Source organism: Danio rerio, chromosome 7 (assembly GCF_052040795.2).
Source record: "Danio rerio strain M-AB ecotype USA chromosome 7, GRCz13ab, whole genome shotgun sequence".
In the NCBI taxonomy this organism is placed as follows: Eukaryota; Metazoa; Chordata; class Actinopteri; order Cypriniformes; family Danionidae; genus Danio; species Danio rerio.
In genome coordinates, this window is record NC_141027.1 from 2,407,396 (window position 1) to 2,428,996 (window position 21,601).

The 21,601-nt window shown below is 39.3% G+C and overlaps 1 protein-coding gene across 2 annotated transcripts in view; it reads right to left on the reverse strand.

Moving 5' to 3' along the window:
- Positions 1 to 21,152, reverse strand: part of LOC137496256 (uncharacterized) — a 33,962-nt gene extending 12,810 nt beyond the window's left edge. Inside the window, exons 1-5 of one of the 2 annotated variants that reach the window (XM_087260431.1) lie at positions 20,965 to 21,152; positions 16,274 to 16,312; positions 11,797 to 12,055; positions 7,209 to 7,354; positions 71 to 350 (exon numbers count right to left, since the gene is read on the reverse strand). In XM_087260431.1, the coding sequence (XP_087116557.1) occupies positions 71 to 350; positions 7,209 to 7,354; positions 11,797 to 12,055; positions 16,274 to 16,312; positions 20,965 to 21,007 (767 nt within the window). In that variant the 5' untranslated portion in view covers positions 21,008 to 21,152. Of the gene's footprint in view, positions 1 to 70; positions 351 to 7,208; positions 7,355 to 11,796; positions 12,056 to 16,273; positions 16,313 to 20,158; positions 20,221 to 20,964 lie in introns of those variants that run through there. The other variant, XM_087260432.1, reaches the window with a different exon arrangement.
- Positions 21,153 to 21,601: the final 449 nt, after the last annotated feature.

Here is a 21,601-nt window from a genome sequence, read left to right on the forward strand (position 1 = left end):
AGGAGAAAACAGCATTAGTCTTTAATATTTGAGCAATCAGGTGATTTTGTTATTAATAAGAGATTCTTACATGGGATTGTTGTTGCCGTTGTTCTCCAAAGAGTTTCCGATGTGAATCTCGGCTCCGTTCATTCGTTCTGGACAGCAGTCTAGTCTGTTAGTGACCACTACTGTACTCACTTGGTAAATGTGGCCCAGATCCAGCCTCCACCATGGGTCAGTTTGACTATTGGTTGAGGAACACCCTATTGATGGATCTGATAATCCTGGATTGAAATCAATGGCCTGTTCAGGAATCCAGGAGCTGAAGGTTGATGACTGCATCACGTTTTTACCTGTTGCCAAATTATCTGGAAAATGTGATGTTGACAAGAGTGGTCAGCTAATCAAGTTCTGAGCAAAAAGAGCCTTTCAATAAATACATTTCAGTTGCCGTATTTACAATGCATTGTAGCAAGGGATGGGAAGATTCCCCAATTTTCTCTGTGTTTTTCTGAAATAGATTAAATAAATAACGATGCGATGCTGTTACCTCGAACATGCTGTGCATTGGTGAAGTAATAATGAGGCGAAAATTCAAATGCAGTCTTGTGAAGTTATATGAAATAAACCAAAGAACAAAACGAAGGAAGCAGTGGACATCATATAAGCAACAAAAACAGCAGATAACAAGAGGACATACAGTGCATCTGGAAAGCATTCGTAGCGCTTCACTTTTTCCACATTTGTTACAGTCTTATTCAATCCAAAATGGATTGAATTTATTTATTTCCTCAAAATTGCACACACAATACCCCGTAATGTGGAAAAAGAGTTTTGAAATTGTTGCTAATTTATTATTATTATTATTATTAATTTACGCCACAAGCTCTGCACACCTGTCTTTGGGAATGTTTGCCCGTTCCTCTTTGCAGGACCTCTCAAGCTCTATCAGGTTGGATGGTAAGCGACGGTGTACAGCCATTTTCAGATCTCTCCAGAGATGTTCAATAGGATTTAGGTCTGGGCTCTGGCTGGGCCACTCAAGGACATTTACCAAGTTGTTGTTGTGCCGCTCCATTGATATGTTGGCGGTGTGCTTTGGGTCATTGTCCTGCTGGAAGATGAACTGTCGCCCCAGTCTGAAGTCAAGAGCACTCTGAAGCAGGTCTTCATTCAGGATGTCTCTGTACATCGCTGCATTCATCTTTCCCTCTATCCTGACTAGTCTTCCAGTTCCTGCTGCTGAAACACATCCCCACAGCATGATGCCAACACCACCATGCTTCACTGTAGGGATGCTGTTAGCCTGCTGATGAGCGCTGCCTGCTTTTCTCCAAACGTAACGCCTGGCGTTCACTCCAAACAGTTCAGTTTGAGTCTCATCAGAGCAGAGAGTTTAGTTTCTGATGCTCTGAGAGTCCTTCAGATGCCTTTTGGCAAACTCCAGGCGGGGAGTGTCTTCAGTCTGGCCATACAGACTATACAGATGCCTGATTGGTGGATTGCTGCACAGATGGTTGTCCTTCTGTAAGGTTCTCCTCTCTCCACAGAAGCATGATGGAGCTTAGACATAGTAAGCATCGGGTTATTGATCACCTCCCTGACTGAGACCCTTCTCCCCCGATCACTCAGCTGAGATGGCCGGCCAGCTCTAGGAAGAGTCCTGGTGGTTCAACATCTTCCACTTATGGATGATGTAGGCCGCTGTGCTCATTGGAACTTTCAGAAAAGTTTCTGTAACCTGAGCCTTGTGCCTCGAGACAATTCCATGCTTGGTTTCTGCTTTGACATGCACTGTCAACCCTGGGCCCTTATATAGGCAGGTGTACGCCTTTTCAAATCATGTCCAATCAGCTGAGTTGAGCACAGGTGAACTCCAATGAAGCTGCTGAAACATCTCAAGAATGATCAGTGGAAACAGAATGTACCTGAGCTCAATTTAAAGCTTTACGCCAAAGGTTGCCAATACTGATGTACATCTGATGTACATTTTTCAGCTTTTTATTTTTAATAAATTTACGACAATTTCAAAAACTCTTTGTTCACATTGTCATTATGGGGGATTGTGTGTGGAATGTTAAGGAAATCAATCAATTTAATCAATTTTGTAATAAGACTGTAACATAAAAAAAGAGAAGCGGAATCAATACTTTCACTCAAATGCAAAAAACCTTTAGCCCTTGTGAATTGTTCAAATTCACTACTCTTTTATTATGTCGGTGGCCTTTTTTTTTGCCCCATTGACTTCCATATTATTACATTTTTTTATTACAAAGCCCTGACATCATAAATTCATGCATTCTTGATTGTTGCTTATTTTCTCTGTTGGGAAGAGGGAAAATTTTTATGGCTTTGCTATAAAAAAAATGTGTTTATAATGGAAGTCAATGGGGCAAAAACAGCCACCAACATAATGGAAGGGGAGTCAAGTTGCATGATTTGTTCAGTCTTTATAATGTTTTAACCCAAAATATGTGTCAAGATAAGATTTGTCAGCAAAGATCATTCCATATGCTGAAACACAGAGAAAACTAAGGCCAAATTAAGACTCAAAATCACCCCCTTGTGGATTAAAACATCCCCAACAGCACACAGGGGTTATAGCCAAGCAAGATGGTAGCCCCTTTTACACACAGATCTGTATATACAGATACGAAAAGATCTGTACTCTACTTTAGCCAATCAGAACTTCTTGTCGGCTTAGTCCCTTTATTAATCTGGGGTCGCCACAGCGGAATGAACCGCCAACTTATCCAGCAATTTTTTTTTCACACTCATACACTACGGACAATTTTAGCCTACCCAATTCACCTGTACCGCATGTCTTTGGACTGTGCGGGAAACCGGAGCACCCGGAGGAAACCCACACAAACGCAGGGAGAACATGCAAACACAGAAACGCCAAATGAGCTGAGGCTCGAACCTGCAACCCAGCAACCTTCTTGCTGTAAGGCGAACGTGCTAACCACTGCGCCACCCCAATCAGAACACTCAGACGCATTCACGTCCGCGCGGTTTATGAAAATAAAAGCCTTTGAATATTTTTTCAGACACATTTAGTTGCTAGATGTTAGTCAGATTATGTTTCTCTGTTCCTTCTTTGACTGTGCAATAAATTATCAATAAGATTGTTGACGTTCATTCAGTTGCTTTGATGCGTCGCGTGTGAAGCAGCCGGTGAGCACCAGCACACACTCATATTATGAACAAGTGTTTATTTATTTATTATTCATTTACTGCCACCTCAGCAACTTAAAGCTATTTCATGGCAAAATGGATGTACATAAAATATTACATGATAAAAACAAATTCGTATTAGAATAAAAAGCAAACATACAAAATTCATTCATTCATTCATTCATTCATTCATTCATTCATTCATTCATTCATTCATTCATTCATTCTCTTTTCGGCTTAGCCCCTTTATTAATCCGGGGTCTCCACGGAATGAACCGCCAACAACCCAGTACTGAGAAAATATAAAATTTAAATAAATAAAATTCACACAAAAATATATTCAAAGTTATATATGATATTTCAGTTCAATTTTTGATAAATAATTTAAGATTCTTCCTGCTGGTACCTTTTAAAAATGTCCATCAAGGTACTCTCCTTATAAAAATTGTCTAATTGTATTCAAACTTCCACATTCCAACACAATATGTTTCATGGTAATAGCAGCCTGGCAGTGATTACATTTAGGTGGGTCTTCGTTATCGAGTAAATACAAATGAGCCAACCTAGAATGTCCAATTCGACATCTAGTATAGACAGTCTGATCATGCCTGGTCTCAAAATTATAATTTGTTAAGTGTCTTTCATTTATTTTTGGGTTAATTTCATGTAATATGGTCTCATTCTTTTTACCATGTTTACTTGTGAAAGTGTTCCTCTATGTGTTTTCATTGAAGTTGTTCACGAAACTGATCCATCCACAGAGTTTGTGATGTAGTCAAATGTTTACAAACACAAGCGCAGCTGTTTAGAGCTTATTTCTGGTTAATGATGTCAGATTTTCCCGCTATTTTGGAATGGATGTGTGAACAGTCTTTTCCGGAAAATTTCTGTAACGTCCTCGCCTGTGTGAACAGCGCTTTTTTGAATTCACTGATAAATTTGTTCTGGAAATTTTCCGGATATTTACCTGTGTGAAAGGGAATATTGTGGAGCCAAATAAACAGCCAAGATAACTAACAAACACAACGGCGAATCATGACACGTGTATTGGTTTAAAAAGCGTACATTAGAGAAAGTTAGCATTTACATCCTTACATATTGTTCATAACATAACTGCACTAATATTGAGACGTGCTTTTTCAGTGCATACGAAATCTCACAGGTATATATTTCATCTTTGAATGTTAGAAAGTCATGCAAACATTCATTTTGGGTAACACTTGATTTTGTTGGTCCAGTTGAGTTTTAGTAGACTGCTTAATATCTGCAGATACTGCTCCTTCAACAGACATTTAACTGACTATAAGAAGCGTTGCTAGTAAATTTCAACTTACACTTAAATTAAACCAACCTAACAGTCTACTTATAATCTAATGAGAATTAGTTGGCATGTAGATGCAATGCAACTTAAAATCAACAAACGAACCATCAAAATAAAGTGTGACCTTCATTTTCACTGATCAGGAGTGCAACAGTACTAGTGAAGTAAAATTAACATTTCGTCCAATATTTCCTGTTGGAAACACTCAATAACTCAATTGAGCTGTAGGGATTTTACTGCTTTAAAGTGCAGTTAGATCATAATCTTCTAATGTTCTGCTATTTGTTTAGCTAACTATAAAAGGTAAAGCTGTCAAAATCCTAAATGACTATAATAGTAGTGAGAGTCAGGGAGATCTGAGCTTAGCCTGATGGGTAAAGCAATAAAAATCATATGCATGGCATTGCACTAAGCTGCATTGTGTTGATTGTAAATTAATTTGTATTGTACGACATTGTGATACCGTCAATTTTGTTAGTGTAACGGAGGCCAGCTAGTAAGTGCTGTGCTGGTAAACCTCACTCCTCTGACCTCTAAAGGTGCTCTAGTGACTGACGCTAGAGGCCATGGTCTTTAGCCTCCTTGGTAGAGCAACCGACTCCCATGCGGAAGGTCGCCGGTGTGATACTAGTTTGGAAGGAGTTGGGTGGCGTAGGACCGGCGAGGTTACAATAGCTTCTCTATGTGTATCTTCAATGTATAGTAATAATTGCTATATGTATTGATATGCATATGCACTTTTCAAAGAAATAGTTCTGTCACCCGCTTGATGTATGGAACTCTAAAATAAAGTCATAACCATCCAAAAAGCCATTTTTTTTTGCAGCTCAGACTTATTGGATATATGTCCCTAAGGCTTACAGTTCTCTCTCTCTATCTCTCTCTCAACTGCCTCTCAATCCAAAAAAGTAAACAGTTTGGTTTTTGTCTCCCTCTGGTGCCTTTTAAAGCAACTGCAGGCTTTTGAAACAACTGTGGTTAGATTAAAGAGACAGTCACAGTTCACCCAAAACTGACATGCTTTTATCCTTTACTCACCTTTATGCCGAGTTCAGACTGCATGATTTTCAAAGTAGTCGTGTCACAGATGTTTTCACACTGCATGATTATCTGTGCTAGCGTTTCGTCGCTGCTTTGTTTACACTGCAAGATGGATCGGCGACAGGGACTTTCACATTGCATGACTTTACTATAGGAAGAATCGCCGACAACTTCGTCCAAACTATGTCTCACAGCCAAAAACACGTCGTATATCTTTTGTTATTAACTACATAATGAGAAAGAAGCCTTTAATGGGGTAGAACATGTACATGTTTGCTCACCTGGGTTTAAAGGGAATTAGCCATTTCTCCTCAACGTTGATAATAAACTAATGTCTTTCTGTATGAAACGTCAAACAGACACAGGTGCTCCTGAGTCCTGTCAAACCTTCACTAGTTTTCCTCCATATCGTGGGTCAAATAAACCGAAAAAGAGCGCTTTTAACTTCTCCCCCAGCCTCCCGCTGGCCTGCACACACACACACACACACACACACTCAAGTGAATGCCGCTCTCTAATTGGCTGTAGGCGGTCGCTGATGTTATTTTCAGTCAAAACTCAATTCACACGGCATGATTTGAATCGCGGACAGCTCCAGATATTCAGCACGCCAAATATCTCGCAGGCATCGGCGACTCATCTGCGATTCTCTCAGATCGCGTCTTTGATCGTTCATACTGTGTGATTGTCACTCACGTGCACGAGCAGCATGGAAGTCAATGGTTAAATGTTTCAGGCATTCTTTAAAATATCTTCATTTGTGTTCAACAGAAGAAGGAAACTCATAAAGGTTTCGAACCACTTGAGGGAAAGTAAAGTGAGAACAAATGTCAATTTTGGGTGAACTATCCCTTTAAATCGAGTTCTAGTGTAACCCCGCCGGTCCTACGTCACCCAACCCGCTCCGAGCTGGTATCGAACTGGCAACCTTCCGCATGAGAGTCGGTTGCTTTAAAAAGGAGGCTAACGCCCCAATGCCTCATCGTCATAGAAGCGTCAGCCAATGAAATTCAGTCAGCAATAGGCCACTGTCTAGCTAGTGTATTTGCATACAGCGATTTGATTGGCTGACGCTTCCATTGGCGCTTGAAAAGTTGAGCAAGTCCCAACTTCTGCAGCAAGCAACGCCTCTGAAGCAGCGCTGACCAATCCACAATGCACTTCGGCAATGCCTGACATCACCCATTCAAAGTTAATGGGAAGCGTTGATGCTGACGCCCCGTGTGAATGGGGCGCTAAGACCATGGCCTCTAGCTTCTGTCGCTAGAGCTCCTTTAGAGGTCAGAGGAGTGAGAGGTTTACCTGCACAGCACTTACTAGCTGGCCTTCGTTACACTCACCCCCCTAAACCTCACTCCCATCCAGGCCACGGCACCAATGGGACCCTGCTGGTCCTACGCCACCCAACCTGCTCCGAGCTGGTATCGAACCAGAGACTTTCCGCATGGGAGTCGGTTGCTTTAACAAGGAGGCTTAAGACCATGGCCTCTAGCGTTTGTCGCTAAAGCTCCTTTAGAGGTCAGAGGAGTGCACCTACTAGCTGGCCTCCGTTACACTTGGAGAAACGCCATTTAGTACAGGCGTCTCAAACTCAATATTTCAGTGGCTGCCAACTCATTTCAATCATTTGAAGAATTGTAGTGAATCAGCAGTCCATGTAGGAATTAGAAATGTAGCTCTGACTTACCTGGGAAAATCACGTAGACTCCCACATCACAGAGAGTGAGAATCCTTGAAGCTCCATTAATGTCCACAAACAGGTACCGTCCCTGCATCCCATTACACGAGTAGCTGAACGTCTCTCCTGCTGGAATAGTAGAAACTACTGCACATCTGCAAAGAGACCAAGGAGCCACTCATCAACTTTAGTTGCAGACTTTAGTCAGCAATGGTTTTATTATTATAATATAAATAAATATTTTATTTCCTGTCTAGCAGTTTAAAGGCGACCTGCTCTTTCTGGGAAACTTCTACATAGCTCACTTATTTTACCTTTTGTTCTGTTCAACACAATCTTTTTGGATTAAAATGCTTTTTTGAAAATTCATTCATTATCCAAAATAATCTCATAGACCTAATCAAAACAACTTTTTTTTTTATTTTTACATTGGAAATTTTTATATCTATAAATGTACATATATGTAAACTCTTTTTTTAGCATTTTCAAACAATAGTTATTAGTCTAAAGATTGATGTTTAACTCCTATAATTTATGCTTATTGCTTTGTATTTAATAGACCTGTTCATTTTTATGTTTATATTAACCTCTCATTTCCTCTTATTTCTCTCATGCATTTGTTATATATGTTATTCATAATTCTCCCTTATTGTTTAAAAAGGAACTACAGTTTGTAGAGACTGTATTCTGTTTTATTTGTAAATGTTTTGTTGTTATAAATAAAAATAACAAAAATAAATAAATAAATATCATGACGCCATGTGATCGGTCATCATGACTGCAGCAACTTTGAGTCCCAAAGTGTCCAGCTGTCCGTCTTGACGGCTCCGTTTCAACTCCGCCCCCGCCTGCGCTCGGCTAATCTCGTTGATCACCGGCTGCAGCTGAGCTTCATGTCGAACGCACCTATTGCTTGCTCAGTTAGTCACATGTTCAAAATGGAGAGAAGAATGAAGAGAGGTGGAGCGCACAATAGAAAACGAAAAAACAAACAATGCCTTAAAATGAAAACTGCCGTGACAAATTGAATAATAAGAGATTGGAAAGCTTAACCCACACTATTATTGCCTTATTTTTACTGTTTCTAAGCCATATCTTAAATTATTAGTTTTTCAGTATCGCCACCTAGTCACTGGGCTTTTATAGACGAGGTGGTTTTGTCCAGGCAGGGGGACAGTGACACACGGCCACACCTGGACTGCGTCCAAAATCATAGTTCTATTATTACTATTTTATCTACTTGATTATAACTATTATTAACCCTGTTAAAACGGACACATGAACAAATAGTCAGAATATTCACATTTTTTGGAACTAAAATGTTTATTATTCCTTCTATCAAGATCCATTTTTAGACCATATACATGTTTTTATAAGTTTATTATATATCATATTGATAGATCAGGGGCCTCATGTATCAACGCTGCCGCAGGTTTCATGCTCAGAATCGCTCACGTTTGGATTTACTAACGATGAACTGAACGTGGGAATGTGCGCAGCAGTTGTGTTAAATTGCACACTACAAAGTGTCTGAGCCTTGCAATGGCAGCTGTATGAGACGGGTTCATCTAGCAGGTATATAAGGTTTCCATACCATACAGTTGACCAGCTAAACATTAAAGCACAATTTGCAGCGGTCGCCTGTTTTCCCAATGTAATCTGAGCGATCTACTGCACACACATTGCTATAAAGACACTATCTGAAGATGAATTTGCATGCGTGAATCAGAAACATTTCCATTCAATAAATGTGCAAATAAAATATGATGCACAGACTTATTAATGATTCCTACTTGTCTTTCTCGTGATAAATAGTTTGCAAAATCTGATATGTAGCGGGGAAAAAAAGAAGAAAGAGTTCATCAGACGCTGGATTTGAACCGAGTTCATGCTCGAGTGTGTCAAAACATGTTAACATGCGTCTTACGAGCTGTGCTACTGAAACTGTTAAGGGGACTGCAACATTTTACAGCTATAAATCACACTATTTCTTTTTTAATTCACTCAGTGCGATATTCAGACCCAACTGTGTTAACCGCATCAGCTAAACTCTCCCACTCTATTTTTTTCTTTTGTTGTTAATTCCGGAGGACAAACTTGCAAATAACACCTTTTTCCTCCGGTCTAACTCTGAAAGCAGCACCTCCAATTCACATTCTGTTCAAAGTTTCTCTTCTTGCTTGCTTTTGCCGTTGCTTTTTCGTTGGGTTTTGCCAAAGTAGAGTCATTAGCATATTCATATGGAGGAGGAGGCAGGGAGAGGTTTTGCGCTCGTGCATGTTGCGCTCAGTTTCACGTTCATTCGGATGTACAAAAGAATATGCGTGAGATACAGCGTACGCAGTGTTTCATACGTCTGAATTTTTTTCTGCGTACGCACATTTACAGCTTTGTGCGTACGCAATGTTTTAGTATGATTTCCACGCAAGTCTTCATACGTGAGGCCCCAGGCCTTTTGGTAACTTGCTCAAAACTATTTAAATTTTAGTTACAAAAACATTTGCCCATAATATTTTGATAAAATAGAGCATTTCAGGCAGTGTACCTCTGTTTATTTTTTAAAACTCAACATTTTACATTGTCCATGCAAAGACAGACCTTATACCTCTCACAGTACGCATGTGAGAAGTGATTGTATTTTTACGTTCTTTTGCCCTTTAGCACTCCCAAATCTATCCTTTGTTTTACCCCTAAATGTGCAGTTGCGCCCCTGACTTTAGTTTGAGTACCAATTCTCACTAGTGACTTATGACTTGCCTGATATTAATAAGGTATTGGCTGTTTATTAGTACTTATTCTGCATGATCTAATTCTACATAACACCTTAACCCAACTACCACCTTAATAACTATTAACACCCAGCAACTTAGGAGTTTTAGGCAAAAGTCATAGTTAATTGTTTATTAATAGCGAGAGCTGTTCCTGTTAGCCAGCACTCAATTTTGGGGATTTACACCTATACCTAACTTTAAATAGTAACAGTTCCTGACTCCAGTAAGCTACAAACACAAATTATGTATCATTGGAAAGAAGACACTTTGAGCTTTACTGTGGTGAAAGGAGAACATGTTAAAAAATATACATTTTACATGCATTACATGAGTTAGATGGTAAAAAAATTATAAACAGTTATACATTATGAAGTCATGGAAGTAGGAGGTAACTTCTGTGACTGATCGATAGCAGTGACTGAGACATGCAGATGGACATAACACTCGGCTTTGTTTAGATTTTAGTAACTATAACTTTGACTTTCTATTCAGTTTGTGGTAGAGATCTGCGCGGGACTAAATTTTGAATCCCGCTCCCGCCAGGTTTTAGCTCGAACCCAACCATTCCCGCTTATATTCAGCATTTGTTGTCCCTCAGCCCGTCCAGCCTCCTTTTCTACCCTCCGCACCCAATTCCGCTAATAAGGGGGGTGGGCGGGGGGGCAAAACCGGAAACCAGCCAGCTATAGAGTCCAGACAGTCTATAACAAGCTTTCTGTATAAACACACACACACACAGGCATCACACTCTCTCTCTCTCTATCTCTCTCTCTCTCTCTCTCACACACACACAGTGGAAACGGACATTAAAGCGTACCAAACCAGGCTGGAAATGGCCAAACCCCTCTAAAACCTAGCTGGCCTAGGCTGGTTTAAGCTGGATTTTTCAGCAGGGATGTTAATTAACAGTCAAACAAACATCTTTTCCGCAGCCTCTACTTGACGGTGGGTCTCGGGCGTCCATCATGTCTGTAGTTTATTTACACTATTCACACGCGTTTGTAGTTCTAATCGAATTCACATCCAACATGCAAGAGTATGGACGCTTCTACACGTATCATTTTTAATAGATCTACACGTATCATTTTTAATAGTACACTTAACAGAAATAGTAGAGCATCCGGGAACATACTACTATTTGGGACATGCTAATTATATTTTCAAATACAATTTAGGATGAATAGTATGCGAATTGGGATGCAGCATTAATTAATAGTTCACCACAAAACTAGCAATGCGAGCTAACAAAATCACTATAGCTGCGTCCCAAATGGCACACTATACACTATGCACTCATGCACTATGTACTTATGCACTTACACACTCAGCAGTATAGTATATATTTATGTAGTGTCGTCCCAATTGGCACACTAATGTTTTTTACTAAACAGAAATTCAAACCGTTTCCCTGATGACGTGTGACGGTCGCCAAATCAGTGAAATAAACGACCAAATTATCAAATAATACCTGCCGTGAGTATTGCCACATTCACCACCAGTAGGCGCTAAAATCACTCTCATAGGAGAATTTTGCTTTCACCATCCAAAATAAAGTTATTCAACATGTGCGTCCGATAGCTCCGCCCCTTCCGCTACGTAAGCAAACCTGTGGTCGTTGAATGTGTGAAGTGTCCATCATTACACACTTCATGTTAGCGGCTGAATGAGTGCAGCATCCGGGTAATTAAAGTGCACTTAATATTCTTAGAGTTTTCAGTGTGAACACACTACTTACACTGTTTATACTACAAAATGGCGTAGAATAGTGCATAAGTATGCGATTTGGGACGCAGCTTATGGCTAGTTTTGATTTCATGTGTACTCACACTGGGTTGCTGAACACATCCGAAGGAACGTTTCCGATGCGAATCTCAGCTCCGTTGATCCTCTCGCTGCAGCAGTCCAGTCTGTTAGTAATGGAGACTCTGTTCACGCTGTAGCTCTTCTGCAGGTCTAATCTCCACCAGGGCAGAGTCTGTGTCGCAGTGTGTGTGCAGGAGGAGTTTATCCCATCCAGAGCGTATTTGGGAAACCAGTCGTAATACATCGTGGACTGGATGGCCGTTCCCCATCCTGCTATGTTCACTGTGTGTTCAAGAAACAACTTTCACACGTCTATCTGAGTATTATCTGCTGCTAATAAGCACAATCAAACAGCAGCAGCGACTTCATTTATTACTAACCCATTTTCCTTTATTTGCGTTAGACGTCCGGAAAAGTCCATATCAGATTTGTTCAGTTCAAGTTTAATTGTCTAGCGCTTTTCACAGTAATTATTGTTTCAAAGCAGCTTCACAATTGGTGCACATTATTGCTATACATTAATAATCAGGAAAGTTAAAGGGCCATGAAACCCCCTCGATTTAGCAGGGTGTTTTCACACCTAACTTTGGAAAAAGTCAGAAAAGTGGGCGTGTCCAGCTCTGTTTAGGGGGGAGTGTCAGAGAAAGAAAAGAGGCATGGTGTGGGAGTGTCTATTTGGGCGCGCTGACTTTCAGAATCAAAACACACACACACAGGGGAGAAAGTGACTGTGTTTACATGGACATCTGTAGTCCAATTACTTGCCAAATTAATAAATGGTGGACTTTAACTGCAGTTTGGCTCTTTCATTCAGGGAATTCATTCATGCCCCTCGCAACAAACGAGATATTTGTTTCGAGGAGCTGCTGTAAGCGTGTATTTTCAAGCAAAAAAGTCAGCATTTCCCGGAAACTTAGATGCACACGGCAGGTATCGTCAAAAAGCCGCGCGTGTTATTCCAGTCACAAAATGCGGTGAAAATCCTACACGAGGTTAAAGTTTGGTTGTGGTGCTAACATGTTTACACTCGTTGCAATAGTTTGTTCGATACGAACAAACTGAATAAACAAAGAGCGCTGGTCGCTCACTTACCAAATCTGTAGAAACAGGACAATCACCAGCAACTAGAGCCGCGTCTTTATTAAGAGGAGACTACAAGCGAATCCAGATCTCAGCGTTTGCAGATGAGAACAGCTCTCAGGTAAACAATAATCCTCCATAGACACGTAAGTTATTGTTGTCGAGCGTCGCGTACACTGTTAATCCACACGTGACTCCAGCTGAGCTCTCACAGAGAGAAAATGAAAACAAAACTTCACTGCAGCAAACTATAAAAGCAACACTTCACGCTTGTTTTGCCAACACAACGTGGCGTCTCTGTCGTCTAAACACTGTGACAGTAATGAATATTAATGAAGTTGCACAATAGAGCACGCTGATTGGTTTGAACCAAGCCTTACTCATGCATTAATGCATCACACTGTAAGACGTAATAAGACTCACTCTGGCACAGTCGTCCAGTCTGCACGCTGGAATACACGCTATTATCTCATGACCGTGACGCAGCTTCAAAAATTCGTTTCAAACCGGAAGTACGAATTTGCTTGAAATAACGCAAAACAACCAATTTACACTTTTTAGTGAAATATAGGTGTCCTAATAGTGTTTTTAGCAGTGTGGGACACATATACGACTGTCAACAGCTCAACACATGTGTTTTGGTGTTTCGTGACCCTTTAAGGTGATTAGTTACAACAACGTTATTAGTTTCTAATAACCAGTGGTGGAAAGAGTAATGAGAAATCATACTCAAGTAAAAGTACCATTACTTGCCTAAAAATCTAGTGTAAAGTCTCTGTTGTAAATATTACTCAAAGTATGAGTAAACAGTAGCCCTTTCAAACGTACTCATGAGTAGTGAGTATTACGCTTTTAAAAGCTGATACGTTTACATGTAATTTGTGCATGTGTGTGTAAACGTAACATTCTGTAGTGCATCGAGTTATCGCCCAGCAGGCACACAACATCATAAGACATTGATAGTAGGTTAGATTTAGGTCGTAATGTCAGGTGACCAAAAATCAATGTCTAGCCAGCGTCTAAGGACAACGTTATTGGTTCAATAACAACATCAAATGACGTTGATATTAGGTTGATTTTAGGTTGTGTTGGAAAGTGACCAAAATCCAATGTCGAGCAACATCTTTAACCAACGTCATTTTGGCATCAAATCTGACACTTCCATGATTTTCATGGAAAAACAAAATGAAACATTCCCATGACACTGGTGTACAACTTTCATTCTGACGTCATGCTGACATCTTGTGCCTGCTGGGTGTTTAAGGCCATTTCGATCATCATACAGTAAACATCGGTTATCTTCTTATCAGTAACATGCATCTAAACAGTCTCTGTGTCAATGCATGTAAAGATTTTGGACATTGTGTATGCTTTTAATTCTTGCAAACTTTCTATTTCTTCCAAACAGTTTGCTTAAATAAAACAAAAGCACAGAACAGACTCACATTTAAGAGCAAGGGGCGACCCATGGTGGTTCGGCGGTATGGGTTGCGTATAGGGATGCTTGGCTCTTTAATGTTTATTTGCCACACTTCAGAGAAAGACTGAAAATACGGTAGAAATACGGGAAAACACATTTACGGGATGATAGCGGGATAGAACTTCCCTAGCGGGATAAAACGCACTTCCAATGCATCCGTCGGAGGATGCAGCCTCTGAAATGAGACACAGCTTGTACTGTCAGTGAGCGCCGTCTTGCAGATGAGATGTTAAACCGAGGCCTTGACTCTCTGTGGTCATTGACAATCCTATGACACTTCTGGTAAAGAGTAGGGATGTAACCTTGGTGTCCTGTTCAAATGCTCTCCATAGGCCCTTACCCATCATGGCCTCCCACATCTCTCCGCTCCCCCTATAGCTGGTGTGTGGTGAAGCACTAGCGCTGTTGTCCTGTGGCTGCCGTCGCATTATCTACAAGTGGAGCTGCACACTGGTGGTGATGTGGAGAGACCCCCCTCATAAAAGTGAAGCACTTTGGGTGTATGGCCATACATGATAAACACGCTATATAACATTACATACTAACTTACTAGATATTCAATGAAGTGGTTTTATGTATTTAGTCTGAATGAATGAACTGTTTTGTTATGAACTCAACTGTGGCTTTATTAAATTGTAAAACATCTGAATCTCTTGCTGCAGTGTTTGTTAGACTTTAAGGTAGCACTTTATTTTGATGGTCCAGTAGAGTATTAGTAGACTGTCTGCTTAATATCTGCTGATTCTGCCCCTTCAACAGACATTTAACTGACTATAAGAAACTTTACATAAAGTGTAAAGTAAATAGCCGCGTGAACATTTGAGTTTACTCGCTTCATTCGTGCATCAAATCCGCTTCATTCGCGCGTCAAAATCACTTCAGAACAGACGCGGATTCGTGTGATGGGCAGGGCTTCTGTCTGCCTGGTGACTCTAGCTTCATTGCTAAATGGCTAACATTTATTTTAGGAAGAAAATAACAGTGTTTATGTGCTTTATGAAGGCTGAAAAACAGCGTCGATACGTTTAGGGTCGTGTCTGAGTCCACTACATCCTTTCAGAGGTGCATCCAGCTCTGTGAGCTCATAAACTCCTCCAGAAACTGAACCTGGATGATGGAGGCTTTCAGCGGTGCTTCTGACTGAGCCCAGCCCAGTTTGATGAACTTCATGCTGGTATCGGCTGGAGGATTTCCCCTGGGACACCCACATCAGGCGATACGTCACAATCACGCCCCCACAAGAGCAAGCTCCTGATTGGTTAACGCGGCGCGAATGTTCACTGAAGTTCAGATTTTCAAACTCAAGTGATTTGCGCGAAACGCGTGTTAAGCGCGTCAAACACGCAAAATGCTCAATTCGCGCCGCGCCACTTGCACCGCGCCATTCGCGCATTTCGCGTCATTCGCACTGCGCCATTCACGCGATTCTCACTGCGCCATTCACGCAATTCGCGTCATTCGCACTGCGCCATTCACGCAATTTGCGTCTTTCGCACCACGCCATTTGCGTAATTGAGGTCATTCGCATGTAACGTGCCGCAGGATGTCTGTTCGCATGTTTGCATTGACTTAACATGTAAATCACTCGCGCTTGACGCGCGTTCCGAGTCCGGTGTGAACGCAGCATAACCCTATCCTAACAGTCAACTTATAATCTAATAAGAATTAGTTGGCATGTAGAGGCAATATTACTTAAATTCAACGAACAGACCATCAAAATAAAGTGACCGAATCGTACAACGTTCATCAATGTTTCCCATGATGCACTGCAGGAAAAACATCACCATTGTCTAGATACATATCGGGATTCTTCATATCTGTGTTTTAGATGTTCAGTGTGTTTTATAACTTCTTGAATATTCAGGAGTCTGAAATGATGAATATTCCTGAAAGTGTTTCACAGCAACAGAAAATAACAAAATACTGAGATGAAATCTCACCTTCTATCCCCCTCACACTCATCTGCACTGAGAAAAAACCTGGAAATAATAAACACAGGATTATATTAATACACTAATACAGGATATATGGTTTACAGACGTATTTTGTTGTGACTAGACCTAAATTTGTCTTTGGCCTTTGGTTGGTTTAACAAGACTTTGTAAAAAACAAAAATTTGAAAAAACAAAATTTCAAAATTTGAAAACAAAAAACAAAAATGATTATGTTTCTTACATAATCATTACCTCTAGGATATTATCTAAATATATTTGTCTCTAAAATTACCGATTTTGTAATATTTTCTCAAAACAGATGGCATTATTTGCTTTGGTGCTTCTCCCGGAAGTTCTGGTTTAGCAGTCGATTCTGTTTCCTTCTGGAATTCCAGTTCCTGCTCTACAAACTATGTACGCTAATAGAGTATGCGGACACAACCCAAACACAACTGGATGTACGGAAAGCGAAAGCAGACAAAAGAGCTGGCAATGCTTTCATGTCTTGAAATGCCAAAGTAGCGTAATAAACTTAAACGAACACCCACATTACGTATTTTCTGTGGGTATTGTTTGTATTCTTAGCTTTTTTTCTAATGTCTGAGTTTATGCACACTAGTTTAATATTGCGCGTAGGCCTACGGTTATGTTAGTCCTTTTCAAGTTCGGAGAAAATACGTACTTTTAGAACCACTTTGCTTTCCGTACACCCAGTTGTAGGAAAAAGCTAAGAATACAAACATTGGTGTGTAATGTAGCTGTGTGAACATAAACAACATCTCTGAATGTAAAAAGTTCTAAGTTCAATGCAGAGGGAGATCTTAGTTTTTACAGAGTTAGCAAAGCCTACAATGAACGAATTTTGGGGACTACAAAAAATACTTCCGCCCTGTGTGGCCAGTGGCGCTGTAATGTTATAGCAGAGATGAAGCTAAAAGTGCGTCCAAACACTGCTGTTTCCACAGAGCTTCATCTGTTTCTATATTTGGGCTTCCAAAGGACACGACACAAAGACAGAAGTGCTTACAATTCAATATTAATTATGTTCCAGAGAATTATAAACTACATAGCAAGCATGATTTGACAAAACAGCTTCCAGAATCTCTCCCAGTTCAGTGCTGGATTCGGCTAAAATCTCCTCAAAGCAGAAACTGTGAACTACAACCTGTAAGTGTTTTTATTTGTTAAAATTGATCATGACATGTTCAGTGTCTAGCGTTAACGGTATACTGCAGCAACAATGTAAATAATGCAAAATGCTGCTTTGCACCGCAAACGATTTTGTTACAAATTCATATAAATCAGTCAAACTGCTGTAAACACACACACACACACACTTCTCCAGCATGTTTGTGTGTCTTATGTGTGTGCGCGACTTTTCCTTGCGTTTCATATCTCAGATAATGAAGTCGCAAAAGATATGTGGATGATTCATATTACACCTATTATCATATTATCACACACACACATAAAGTGTTATAGGAGCCACACCCCATTTTCACTCGTTACAGACACTTGTCAGATTTTATTTTAGTTTACGCTGTGGAGCCGATCTGCAAATCAAAGCACATTATGACGATCAGGGGCGTTGCTAGGGTCGAAAGGGATAAGGGGCTTAGCCCCAAAGAGCCCCCCCCCCCCCCCCCCCCCCCCCCCCACCAAAAAAAAAAGAAGAAAAAAAATCCCGTTTCATAAGTTGATCTACTCTAATTTTAATAATAGGGTTAGAGATGGTTTAATGATAAAGAAAGGGTTTTTGAGTTGACACTCTATAACAATAAATTGTGAAGCTTTGTGACTTGTAACACCCAAAAAGAAATAAATTGATAAATTACCCACTTCTTATTTACTATTCTGTTATGAACCATATCATGCCCCTTGAGCCTCCTATCTCCTCTCCTGATTTGTAGTTTCTGTTTGTTTTTTGAAAATAAAAATTTCTGCATGTCTTCAAATCTGAAAATATGATTTATTTTATAGACCAAGTTGTTATCCAATGTGATACAAAGCTACAAACATGTTTGATTAGGAGTGATTAACTGAGGTGTAGTGTTGTCAAGATACTGGAATTTCTAAATTCAATACCTCGCAAAATATTGATATTCAATGGGCTTTTTTTTAAAACAATTGTATCAAAAATAGTACAAAAAATAAAGATTTAAATGCTAGAAATGTGTTTATTTCAAATTTCTTTAGAGGGAGATTTTTAGTTAAAATAGGTTGATGTGGGCAGTGTAGCACTTTGAATGCATGTAATGCCTGTTTCATTCACACTTGAGCAGAAATTCCATATATGCCTCTCAAAAGTTGTAGAATTTTCCAGGAAATATTGCTGGAGTTGAATGAAAATAAGATCCGAATAAACATATAAAAGCCTTAAACTGATCATTTACACGACTGTGACAATAAATGTAGATGAAGTCAGAATTATTTGCCCCCCTTTTAAATTTTTTTCCTATTTTAAATATTTTCAAAATGATGTATAACAGAGCAAGGACATTTTCACAGTATTTCTGATAATACTTTTTCTTCTGGAGAAAGTCTTATTTGTTTTATTTCGGCTAGAATAAAAGCAGTTTTACATTTTTTAAAAACCATTTAAGGGTCAAAATAATTAGCCCCTTTAAGCTATATTTTTTTCCGACAGTCAGCATAAACTATCGTTATACAATGACTTGCCAAATTACCCTAACTGCCTTTAAATGTCACTTTAAGCTGTATAGAAGTTTCTTTAAAAATGTCTAGTCAAGTACTTACTGTCATCATGGCAAAGAGAAAATAAATCAGTTATTAGAGATGAGCTATTAAAACTATTATGTTTAGAAATGTGTTAAAAAAAATAAACAGGGGGGCCCGGGGGCATTAGGTATTTTCATAAGAAAGTCGATTTATAATCCGCTGCTAACTGACAAAGCATGTTACTGTAGAATATAGCCATAAAATAATATGCTAGATACATGAACTCACTGTGATTTAACAATTACAGAAACAGATGTGACTGGCTATATCATATCTAGATAAAGATGTCTAGATATATATCATATATATATCATATCTAGAAAGCAAGTACAATTTACATTTTTCTGACTAATTTGCATGTATTTACATTAATGTGGAGCACATTTTATTGATTACCTACAGTTATGTTATTTCACCAAAACTACACACATTTTCTGCTGTAAAAACAAATATTAAGCTTCATCTGTAACTTAACTAGAACTATTCAGTTTTGCGAAACAGTGGTATTATTACCTCATCAGCTTCAGCTTCAGCTTATTCAAAATAATGAATGATGCGCAGTGGCGGAATATTTTTAAACCATGTGACAACAGAGCCACTCCCACCTGCCGGTAGAAACAGGTACTGCTGAATAGATTACTTTTTAAATACCCGACACAATTGCTGCTTTAGGTAGAATACGCGTGACATACACGTGTTAATTGTCAGAACTTTGATAACAAAATAAATGTTATACAACCTATTTTTATTTAAGTGCAACATATTCCAAAAGATCAGGGGCTTTTGACAATACATCAGGGGCTTAAGCCCCCAAAGCCCCCCCTCGCAACACCCCTGATGACGATGACCAATCAGAGTCACTTAAGGGCGGGCCTTTTAGAGGAACTAGGAAATATGACAGTCGTTTTCATGTTAGCTGAGTAGCTGTGTATAATCAAAGTGAGATATGTGAAAAAATTACGCGATTTCCTTCAAGTGAAACATGAGCACACATTACATTACAAACACAAAATTACATTCTGGACCACCCCTTCAAATACTCTCAGCCGCATCCCTCCCAGCTTTTGGGTACGTCGGGCGTAACTCAATCCCACCGCTCTGCAGCACACAACTCAACCCCACCGCTCTTCAGGTACGTTGCGTGCAACTCACCCTCACTGCTCTTCAGATATCCAACCTCCCGCAAATCATCTCTGTGTCCCCCAGTAATGACTGCTTCTGCTTTGCTATGAAAATGCACAAAACTCTTACCTTTTTTAAATCTAAACAACTACTGAACTTGCTAATCCCTTGATAAAATGCAAAATGTATTGTAGTTTCTGAAGGAAAGTCTGTTTAAGGGTTTAGATAAGCTCTAGCTCACACTGTAACATATGCTGGGTTATTGTACCATAACATTGGGTCAAATATGGACAAATAAAATGTTAGATATAATATATATATATATATATATATATATATATATATATATATATATATATATATATATATATATATATATATATATATATTATATAAATAAAAAATCTAAAATAATATATATAAAATATAATATAAATATATATACAGACACACACACACACACACACACACACACACACACACACACATATATATATATATATATATATATATATATATATATATATATATATATACATAGACACACACACACACACACACACACACACACACACACACACACATATATATATATATATATATATATATATATATATATATATATATATATATATATATATATATATATATATATATATATATATTAACTAAATATATACTTTTAATACTAATTTATATTCAAAGGTTGGATTTGTCCTTATTTGACCTGGTGTTGTGTTACAAACGCCCAGTATTGTTAAGTGCAGTTTTCTCTTTCTGAAATACTGTAGATCACTAAGATTTTAAATTATCTGAATGTTTTTTTTTTTACTTACCCAGTAAGAGAGACAGGCTCCTGTAGAAAAGCCTCATGTTCATGTCCAGCACTTTCTGCTTGCTTTCATTAGAAGATGTTAGAGGGAATGTTTTTCTTAGGAGAGACACATTAGTTTAACTTTACATCGATGTCACTTGTTTGTTTTTCTTCTCCTCCTCCCACTGACATGCATCACTCTTTCTCTTTGACTGGAGCTGGAAATCTTTTACTCCACAAAAATGTGAACACATTTGCACTTAATATAAAGGTAACCCGTGTTTCAGTTTTACATTTGTGACCCTGGAGCACAACATCATGTCTTAAAACTGAATAGCCTAAAATCTTATGGGTAGGAATATGGGCTGCACAATGGCTCAGTGGTTAGTTCTGTGGCCTCACAGCAAGAAGGTCCCTGTTCAAGTCAGTTGGTGTTTCTATGTGGAGTTTGCATGTTTTCCCTGTGTTGGCGTGGGTTCCCTCCGGGTGCTCCGGTTTCCCCCACAGTCCAAAGACATGCGGTACAGGTGAATTGGGTAAGCTAAATTCTCCGTAGTGTATGAGTGTGTGTGTGAATGAGTGTGTGTGTATGTTTCCCAAAGATGGGTTGCGGCTGGAAGGGCATCCGCTTTGTAAAAACATGCTGGATAAGTTGGTGG